The 11,293-nt window shown below is 39.1% G+C and overlaps 1 protein-coding gene across 1 annotated transcript; it reads left to right on the top strand.

The window, feature by feature from the left end:
• Positions 1 to 8,676: 8,676 nt before the first annotated feature.
• Positions 8,677 to 9,360, top strand: LOC138040607 (melanocyte-stimulating hormone receptor-like). The gene has a single exon (XM_068886302.1). It carries the CDS (start codon positions 8,677 to 8,679, stop codon positions 9,358 to 9,360), a length of 684 nt encoding a protein of 227 aa, XP_068742403.1.
• Positions 9,361 to 11,293: the final 1,933 nt, after the last annotated feature.

Raw genomic sequence — 11,293 nt, 5'->3', positions numbered from 1 at the left:
GCGCAAAAAAACTAAACAGACAAATGTCTCATACTTACTGTGGTTTATCGCGTCGAATTATCCAACGCAATCTAAATTCAATGAGACAGCAACAAAAAGCCGTGAGACCCCTTTTTTATAATAAGGTGTCTCTCCGACCAATCAAAGCATCCAAAATACAAGAAAGGCATCAAGTGGATCTTGTTAGTATGGTTAGCTTGCCAGGCAATATAGATGGTGACACATATAAGTACATAATGTCTGTTATTGATATTTTTAGTAGATTTCTTTTCTTGCGTCCTCTTCAAACAAAAGAGACCAGTGAAGTGGCAGAGCATCTTTTGGACATTTACATGGAGCACGGCCCCCCAGAAATTTTGCAAAGCGATCAAGGTCCGGAATTTAAGGGAGTGATAAAGACTGTTTGTGAAGCGCTAAACGTTCGCATAGTTAAAAGCTCGGCCTACAGTCCTAAAACGCAAGGAAAAGACCAGCGCTCACACAGAACGTGGAACGAGAAACTTGGGTTTGATTCGATAAATAACGGCGGCGATCTAAACTGGGTGGAGTACCTTCAACATTACCAACAACTATACAATGAATCCCCCCATAGTTCTCTGGGATTCCTCAGTCCGATTGAAGTGTATTTTGGTAGAAAACCGAATAGAATTCGAAATAAACTGTTTCTTGTGGGAAAGAAAGAATGTGATGTTCTGGAAGAAAATAACATTAGTTTTGAAACGGGTGACAGCAAGAGAGAAGAACTATTGGAGCTAGAAATCGAACGAGATGCTATCAGACAGGAAGCTCTGGATGCTTCTAATGAGGCTGCACAGTATATGGTAAAGTGGGAGTTAAGGCGAAATCCACCTTCACTCTATTACAAAGGAGAAACTGTTTTGATTCGCATTCCCATTTCAAAAAAAATAGTCAAGGGAAAAAGAACTCCCTAAAGAGCACTTGTGAAGGAGTTATCATTGAGGCAGATCACACCGTGCACAAGAATTTGATCAGTTACAATGACCCAGAGACACGGAAAAGCAAAAAGGACTGGTTTAAAGTAGATGATGTTACTTCAGTCACGAAAGAGGAAGAAAATGAGAGACAACGAAAAGCAAAGAGTTACAATGGTAAACGAACTGCCAGATTCAGAGATCACAAAGAGTCCATAGATCAACCAGCCAAGCGAATGACAAGCAATGCCACTTTGTTAGAGGCCAGCATAAATCAAATACGTTCCTGTGAAAAGGTTAATGGCGATACCAGTAATTTGTATTTTGAATTTTTGACGAATACTGAGGACATTAAAGAAGGAAACTGGGGAGTTGCAACGTCCTACTTTTATCCTTCGTTGCATCGACCGATTGAAACCTCCACGTACTCCAAACACATAGGCAACAACACTCTCTGGGAGTACGAAAAACTGATAACACCTGTACACCTTCCTGCCGAGCACCATTGGCTGCTGATCGTTATAAGTGTTGTTAATTTATGCCCTTTACATTTACGATTGCTCTAGTTGCACGACAGAAACTTACCGAACAATTTTTGATACAATCAAAGAAACATTTATAAGAAATGAGCTCCAGTGTATTTCTGATGAGGATAAAGCTGTCTTCCAGGAGGACAATTGGGGCGAGTGTACACCTCAATGTCCAAAGCAAAGGAATGACACCAATTGCGGTGTATTTACCTGTCATTTTGCTAAACGGTTGCTGTTTCCGAGTGGCAACCATTGCAGCCTTACTCTCAACGAAGATCCTCGAAATGAGATGGCGAGCGATTTACTAAATCTTGCATCATCCTTGCGCAGTGAAAACGATTCACCCGAGGTTTTCCAGTAGATGGCAAACGGTAAGCAAGCTTCAGACAAAGGTGAATCACCAAAAAAGTAGGTTGGACATGGAATTGGGAAAGGCAGGATTAACATATCGCCAGCCTCCAATCCCCAAAGATGGGAACTGTCAATTCCATGCAATGAATGACTAGCTAATACGCCTCGGAAGGGTCACAAAAGTGCGATGTGACTTGGTAAATTACCTCCGTAGTAATCAAACAACCCCGAACGGGACTGATTTCAGAGAATTTATCAAACACGGAGCATGGGATACCTATCTGAGAAGGATGGCTATGGATAGTGAATGGGGTGACTGGATTGCTTTATGGGACCTAATTAACATGTTTGAAATCCCGGTGGCGGTAGTAACAAGCTTAGGAGAAACGGTATTGAAAATTATCTACCCCGGAGCTGGTTATGGAAACGAAGCCACTGGAGATATGGCCTTACTTGACCATGAAGCAGAGCTGCATTACCATAGCCTGGAACCAATAGCTGCTCAGAATCCCCAGCTAACCATTGCTCAGGAATTAAAGCAAAAATGCAGCGAAGGAAAAAATAACAGATTTATGAAGAGATTTGTCCCAGATGTGGAAGAAAATTCGAATGCTACACACAAGGTGTATTTAAGAGCGGTGGAGCATTGCAGGTCTACGCAAATGATAGCGTTTTCTGTAATAGTTATTTACTGGACGACTTTTAGTCAAGGATATGGGAAAAAACAAAACTGCAGTATTGCACGTTGAAGCAAAGCTTATAGGCTAAAACATTGCGTTCTAGTTATTAATGTTACGATTGTTGCTAGCCGGGCCCGGGTGGCGTACTTTTCGCCTCGTCAAAGAGATCAGTGGCCCGTTTCTCGAAAGTCCCTAAACCTTTCACATGTCACAATTCCCTCTTTATCTCAAGAAGGGAGAGGGTTTAAGTGTTTCACAATCCGCTTTTAGTTATCTCGAAAAAGCATGCTAAAAGTCATCGATCCACTTCTCGAGAAACCGACGTCTGGTCACAATCGGTTTAGACATAGTTAATCTAGGGACTGGTTATGAAACCCTGGGAATTTCAAAAGCAGGAACAATACAGTCGCAATTTGATGTTGAACCGAATGTGACCCTGCACAATCTTTTGTTTTTGGTGCGCAAGTTAATTTCGAATAAATTAGTCGAAGCTTTTGATTGGTTATCCTGCCGAAAAAGGTGTGTTTTTGTCGGTTTTGTGCAGGGTCAAGGCCAAAAAACCGAACAAAATCACGAAACAAAGAAACTTGTCGAGTTTCATAACCATCCTACATCTATTAACTATGGTTAAGAATAGCCCTTTTCACGGTTAGTTTTTCTTATTGGCATTACAGTATAATCTAGCATGTATGTGAGGCGATTTTGGGCTATTTTGCAGTTTTAACCCGAAATTGCCTCGCATCCACGAGAGATTACATTGTAATGCAAATGAGAAAAACTAACCGTAAAAAGGGCTATTGCGTCCAAGTCACTTGTTGATGATTGTATCCGTTAATTAAATGTGGCAAATTTAAACTATAATGAGGCAGAAACCGGTTCCTATCCATGCATAATTTAAAGCGCTCTCCACATGAATCCTCTATCCAGACCATTCCACCCTCCATGCCATTCCTCACTTTTTTTTCGGGATCATTTGCGCTCCGGGATCATTTGCAGTCCAATATGGGGATCATTTGCGGTACATTTTGAGGATTATTTACTTTTCTGGGATCCTTTGCGGTCCTGGGATCATTTGCGGACCCGTAAAGAGATCTTGGCTTGGTCCGCCATTTTGAAAAAGAATAGAGCCTGCGAAGGACGACCGAAAGTCTGTGATTGCGGACCAGCCATTCTTGTACCCAGAGCTCTGATCCTCTTGGCCAGCGCCACGGATTGATCCGTGGCGCTGGCCAAGAGGATCGCAGCTCAGGGTACGAGAATGCGGACCAGCCAGAGCTCTCGATCTGCGGCGCTGGCCAAGACAATCGCAGCTCTGGGATCGAGAATGCAATTGGGCATTCTAAATTTCCCAGTTCCTCAGTTATCGAGTTCCATAAGTATAAAACTTAAAAATGGTTTGCTTTAAAATCAGAAGAGAACCAATTCACTGTTGCTGTTTAGAAAGGTGTATGCCAGGCAAAACAAGTTGCATCTCGGTAGCTGAAAGTTAAGAAATAATTTGCCTGCGTTTAAATTCAACAAATACACCAATACATCACGAAAGTTTCATGTTTAACCTGAGAATTAGGAAAGAAGCTGTTCGTAGGTGTACTAGCTGTTGAGTTTTATTCCTCAGTTATCGAGTTCCATAAGTATACAACTTAAAAATGGTTTGTTTTAAAATCAGAAAAGAACCAATTCACCGTTGCTGTTGAGAAAAGTGTATGACAGGCAAAACAAGTTGCATCTTCGTAGTCTGAAAGTTAAGAAATAATTTGTGTTTAAATTAACAAATACACCAATACATCACTACTGAACGTTTCATGTTTAACCTGAGAATTGAGGAAGCAGACGTTCGAAGATGTACTAGCTGTTGAGTTTTATTCCTCAGTTATCGAGTTCCATAAGTATAAAACTTAAAAATGGTTTGCTTTAAAATCAGAAAAGAACCAATTCACCGTTGCTGTTGAGAAAAGTGTATGCCAGGCAAAACAAGTTGCATCTCCGTAGCCTGAAAGTTAAGAAATAATTTGTGTTTAAAAATTAACAAATACACCAAAAGATCACTAACGTTTCATGTTTAACCGGACAATTAGGGAAGCAGATGTTCGAAGGTGTAATAGCTGTTGAGTTTTATTCCTCAGTTATCGAGTTCCATAAGTATAAAACCTAAAAGGGTTTGCTTTAAAATCAGAAAAGAACCAATTCACCGTTGCTGTTGAGAAAGGTGTATGCCAGGCAAAACAAGTGCATCTCGGTAGCTGAAAGTTAAGAAATAATTTGCCTTTGTTTAAATTAACAAATACACCAATACATCACTAACGTTTCATGTTTAACCTGAGAATTAGGAAAGCATATGTTCGAAGGTGTACTAGCTGTTGAGTTTTATTCCTCACTTATCGAGTTCCATAAGTGTACAACTCAAAAATGTTTTGCTTTAAAATCAGAAAAGAACCAATTCACCGTTGCTGTTGAGAAAAGTGTATGCCAGGCAAAACAAGTTGCATCTCGGTAGCTGAAAGTTAAGAAATAATTTGCCTGTGTTTAAATTAACAAATACACCAATACATCACTAACGTTTCATGTTTAACCGGACAATTAGGAAAGCAGACGTTCGAAGGTGTACTAGCTGTTGAGTTTTATTCCTCAGTTATCGAGTTCCATAAGTATAAAACTTAAAAATGGTTTGCTTTAAAATCAGGAAAGAACCAATTCACCGTTGCTGTTGAGAAAAGTGTATGACAGGCAAAACAAGTTGCATCTCGGTAGCCTGAAAGTTAAGAAATAATGTGTTTAAATTCAACAAATACACCAAAACATCACTAACGTTTCATGTTTAACCGGACAATTAGGAAAGCAGACGTTCGAAGATGTACTAGCTGTTGAGTTTCATTCCTCAGTTATCGAGTTCCATAAGTATAAAACTTAAAAATGGTTTGCTTTAAAATCAGAAAAGAACCAATTCACCGTTGCTGTTGAGAAAAGTGTATGCCAGGCAAAACAAGTTGCATCTCCGTAGCCTGAAAGTTAAGAAATAATTTGTGTTTAAAAATTAACAAATACACCAAAAGATCACTAACGTTTCATGTTTAACCGGACAATTAGGGAAGCAGATGTTCGAAGGTGTAATAGCTGTTGAGTTTTATTCCTCAGTTATCGAGTTCCATAAGTATAAAACCTAAAAGGGTTTGCTTTAAAATCAGAAAAGAACCAATTCACCGTTGCTGTTGAGAAAGGTGTATGCCAGGCAAAACAAGTGCATCTCGGTAGCTGAAAGTTAAGAAATAATTTGCCTTTGTTTAAATTAACAAATACATCAATACATCACTAACGTTTCATGTTTAACCTGAGAATTAGGAAAGCATATGTTCGAAGGTGTACTAGCTGTTGCGTTTTATTCCTCACTTATCGAGTTCCATAAGTATACAACTTAAAAATGGTTTGCTTTAAAATCAGAAAAGAACCAATTTACCGTTGCTGTTGAGAAAAGTGTATGCCAGGCAAAACAAGTGCATCTCGGTAGCTGAAAGTTAAGAAATAATTTGCCTTTGTTTAAATTAACAAATACACCAATACATCACTAACGTTTCATGTTTAACCTGAGAATTAGGAAAGCATATGTTCGAAGGTGTACTAGCTGTTGCGTTTTATTCCTCACTTATCGAGTTCCATAAGTATACAACTTAAAAATAGTTTGCTTTAAAATCAGAAAAGAACCAATTCACCGTTGCTGTTGAGAAAAGTGTATGCCAGGCAAAACAAGTGCATCTCGGTAGCTGAAAGTTAAGAAATAATTTGCCTTTGTTTAAATTAACAAATACACCAATACATCACTAACGTTTCATGTTTAACCTGAGAATTAGGAAAGCATATGTTCGAAGGTGTACTAGCTGTTGCGTTTTATTCCTCACTTATCGAGTTCCATAAGTATACAACTTAAAAATAGTTTGCTTTAAAATCAGAAAAGAACCAATTCACCGTTGCTGTTGAGAAAAGTGTATGCCAGGCAAAACAAGTGCATCTCGGTAGCTGAAAGTTAAGAAATAATTTGCCTTTGTTTAAATTAACAAATACACCAATACATTACTAACGTTTCATGTTTAACCTGAGAATTAGGGAAGCAGATGTTCGAAGGTGTACTAGCTGTTGAGTTTTATTCCTCAGTTATCGAGTTCCATAAGTATAAAACTTAAAAAATGGTCTGCTTTAAAATCAGAAAAGAACCAATTCACCGTCGCTGTTGAGAAAAGTGTATGCCAGGCAAAACAAGTTTCATCTCCGTAGCCTGAAAGTTAACAAATAATTTGTGTTTAAATTCAACAAATACACCAAACATCACTAACGTTTCATGTTTAACTGGACAATGAGGAAAGCAGACGTTCGAAGGTTTAATAGCTGTTGAGTTCTATTCCTCAGTTATCGAGTTCCATAAATATAAAACTTAAAAGAACCAATTCACCGTTGCTGTTGAGAAAAGTGTATGCCAGGCAAAACAAGGTGCATCTCGGTAGCTGAAAGTTAAGAAATAATTTGCCTGTGTTTAAATTAACAAATACACCAATACATCACTAACGTTTCATGTTTAACCTGAGAATTAGAAAAGCAGACGTTCGAAGGTGTACTAGCTGTTGAGTTTTATTCCTCACTTATCGAGTTCCATAAGTATACAACTCAAAAATGTTTTGCTTTAAAATCAGAAAAGAACCAATTCACCGTTGCTGTTGAGAAAAGTGTATGACAGGCAAAACAAGTGCATCTCGGTAGCCTGAAAGTTAAGAAATAATGTGTTTAAATTCAACAAATACACCAAAACATCACTAACGAACGTTTCATGTTTAACCGGACAATTAGGGAAGCAGACGTTCAAAGGTGTAATAGCTGTTGAGTTTTATTCCTCAGTTATCGAGTTCCATAAGTATAAAACTTAAAAATGGTTTGCTTTAAAATCAGAAAAGAACCAATTCACCGTTGCTGTTGAGAAACGTGTATGCCAGGCAAAACAAGTTGCATCACCGTAGCTGAAAGTTAAGAAATAATTTGCCTGTGTTTGAATTAACAAATACAGCAATACATCACTAACGTTTCATGTTTAACCGGAGAATTAGGAAAGCAGACGTTCGAAGGTGTACTAGCTGTTGAGTTTTATTCCTCAGTTATCGAGTTCCATAAGTATACAACTTAAAAATGGTTTGTTTTAAAATCAGAAAAGAACCAATTCACCGTTGCTGTTGAGAAAAGTGTATGACAGGCAAAACAAGTTGCATCTTCGTAGTCTGAAAGTTAAGAAATAATTTGTGTTTAAATTAACAAATACACCAATACATCACTACTGAACGTTTCATGTTTAACCTGAGAATTGAGGAAGCAGACGTTCGAAGATGTACTAGCTGTTGAGTTTTATTCCTCAGTTATCGAGTTCCATAAGTATAAAACTTAAAAAATGGTTTGCTTTAAAATCAGAAAAGAACCAATTCACCGTTGCTGTTGAGAAAAGTGTATGACAGGCAAAACAAGTTGCATCTTCGTAGTCTGAAAGAGTACGAGCCAGTACAGAGTAAGAGCCAGGCAAAACACGGTAGCCTGAAAGTTAAGAAATAGTTTTCCATTTTTTAATTGCATGATGCTGGCCGTTGTAAACCGCGTTTTAGAAAATATTTCAAATTGATTTATTGTGCTTCTGGACTATTTTGACATGTCACTCAAAATTAATTTAAAGTGCTTTGAAATATTTGTCGTCATTAAAAACTTTATAATTCAAATCATCAATTCAATTTTTCTGTTGCTTCCAAGACCAAACTTTACGATCAACTGACAGTACGAGCATGTATTTACAGTCCTTAATTGATGAATGTTATGATTGAAACGGAAAAGTTAAACTTAACCACTGCTCCAACAGCCAAGGATAACATCAATCTGAGATCCTCACCTCCAAAGCACTAACCTGAATACGTTGTTGCTTCAATCGTTTCATATCGTATCATTTCGGCGATGAACAGACGGGCAGATGAATTTTACTTCACGTTCATTGCTAATGGAGTCTTCAACGCTCTTCTATGTTTGACAGCGACCATTTTGAACAGTATTACAATTCAAGCGATAGGGCGAACTTCTTCGTTACCAAAACCGTGAAAAGTCTTTCACTTGAGCTTGGCTGTTTCTGATCTTTGTGTTGGGTTGATTGTCCACCCTCTATATGTCGCACGTATGATTTTGCCGTTGAATGCAACATCGCAAAACAGGACAACCATACAGAACACGAGGATTGCATTTGTAGTCACTAGTTATTTCTTATTCTACGCCTCGTTCCTAAGTGTGTTGGCTTTAACAGTTGACAGATTCTTAGCAATTACTTTTCACCTGAGATATCAAGAAATTGTGACTCATAATCGTGCGGTTTTTGTGGTGATCTTATTGTTCTTGGTCAGTGGATTTCTCTCGACTGTTAATTTGTGGTTCACGGGGGAGGAATTTACAAGAGCATTAAAAATTCATACAGTTTGTGAAATACTTTGCCTCATAATCATCGCGATTCTTTATTGCAAAATCTATTTAACAGTTAGACGGCACCGAAAGCAAATTCAAGTGCTGCAAGTTCGAGAGCAGAATGGGAGAGAAAGAGCAAATGACGCGAGGCGCTTTAAATTAGCGGGAAGCACATTTTGCGCCTACTTGGTCTTCTTAGTTTGTTACTTACCTATCATCTGCCTTAATATTGTTCTGATAAACTCTGTACTTAGCAAGACCATATTCCATTTCCAACATTACTTTTTGACCTTGGTGCTGCTTAATTCATCTCTGAATCCATTAATTTACTGCTGGAAGATGAGGGACATACGACAATCTGTCATCGATATTTTGCTTGTCTGTTACAATTACTTTGGTAGATAAGCAAGTTCGACTAAGGGCCAAGTCGCACTAGAGGACAAAACTGTTAAACCGTAAATCTTATTTCAAATCTAGTTTCTAAGTAGAAAATATAGTTCAGTAAAATCATCATCAATTAACTCACAGCATTGTAAATTGTGGTGTTTAGCTTAAGAGACATTTGGCGACGAGGGCGGTGATAAGTGGAATACCAAAGTGGTTGCGGATTAAAATTTGCGCGGTTATTTCGTCCAAACAATCGGAATGTCAGCGTCTGGAGAGCAAGCGAGCGGCTCGACCACATCAACGACTCCCACTGATCCTGGCGGAGCGACTGTGAAACAAGTCTTAGACATCCACGGCCTACCTCAAAGGGAGAGCCAAATTCACTTTCTGTTCGATGGAAACGATGGAAACGTGCCTTTAACCTTTATGTGGCCTCGAAAGGAGTAACCACTGAAGGTCAGAAAATAGCATTGCTGTTACATTCGGGAGGTATGGAATTACAAGAGATTTACTACACTTTAGTACCTGACGATAAGAAACTACATTTAACAATTGTTTAGCAGCTCTGGATACTTATTTCACGCCAAAAGTCAACGTCCCATTTGAGCGACACGTATTTCGCCAGACGCAACAGACAGAGGGAGAAACCATGGGTCAGTTTGTTTGCCGACTACATCAGAAAGCCATATCTTGTGATTTTGCTAATGTGGATGAAGCCATCCGAGACCAGATCATTGAAAAATGTAAGGATTCAAAAAAATTTCTCGAAAAAGCGAGTGATGCAACCTTGACTGTGCTACAGGAAACTGCACGAGTCCATGAGGCGGTCAACACTTAAATGCAGTCCATGGGAGGTCTTGAGCGAGTTAACAGAATCTTTCAAAAAGATCATCAAAGGAAAGAAAAGGAGAGAAAAGAAAAGAAGGTTTTGAAGAAAGGAAATGCACCCGTTGTGGCAGAACTGGTCATTCTGAACGAGACAGGAGTTGTCCAGTACTCAGGAAAGCCTGTAACAAGTGTGGTCTCCTTGGTCATTTTGCAGCCTGTTGCCGATCTAAAGTAGAAAAGAAATTATTATGCTTTTGTTGTAAAATGTGGCGGTGACTTGACTGGAGTTGCTGATTTGTGTATTGGGGGTGTGCAGCTTAAGGATGTCTTTATTGACTCAGGAGCAACATGCAATATTGTGGATTGTGACACGTGGGAAAGTTTAAAACCGGAAGGTTTGAAATGCAGATCCCAAAGGTGCGAAAGGAAGCTGTTTGCTTACGGCCAAAGTGAACCCATTGAGGTAGTTGGAAAATTTGAGAGTGAAGTTTATTGTGAGGCGTCTGGAGAGAGATGTGTAGCCGCGTTTACCGCTGCGGAAAATCATGGCAGAGCTTTGCTTGAAAGGGATACGGCAGAGAAATTGAATGTGCTAAGAGTTGGCCCTCCTAACTCACCCCAAGCATACTCTATCACAAGTGAAGGGACATCTGTGGACATTGTTAAGAACTTTCCTGATGTTTTCACGGGAGTGGGTAAATTGAAAGATTACCAGCTGAAATTACATGTGAACAAAGATGTAAAACCTGTTGCACAACCTGTCAGAAGATTACCATTTGGTCTGAGGGAGAAAGTCGACAAGGAATTAGATGAATTACTTTAGGAGGAGAATAATCGAAGAAGTACCCAACAACCCCAGAGGACGGGTATCACCTCTTGTGGTTGTCCTGAAACCAGATGGGGATATTCGCATCTGTGTCGATATGAGAAGAGCTAATGAAGCAATTGAAAGGGAGAGGCACCCTATTCCTACCAACGCGGAAGTCCTACACGATTTAAATGGGTCTACTGTTTTCAGTAAATTGGACTTGAAATGGGGCTTCCATCAAGTAGAGCTCGATGCAGAATCACGTCAGATTACTATACCTTCATTACACACAGGGGTCTTTTTCGTTACAAGAGG

Source organism: Montipora capricornis, chromosome 3 (genome assembly GCF_036669925.1).
Source record: "Montipora capricornis isolate CH-2021 chromosome 3, ASM3666992v2, whole genome shotgun sequence".
NCBI lineage: Eukaryota > Metazoa > Cnidaria > Anthozoa > Scleractinia > Acroporidae > Montipora > Montipora capricornis.
Note: the sequence above shows the minus strand (reverse complement) of the source record. Positions and strands in the feature narration are given on the sequence as shown.

What these genes read in the sequence shown, in the direction of transcription:
- LOC138040607 (XM_068886302.1), top strand. Translation starts at nt 8,677, where the DNA reads ATGATTTTGCCGTTGAATGCAACATCGCAAAACAGGACAACCATACAG.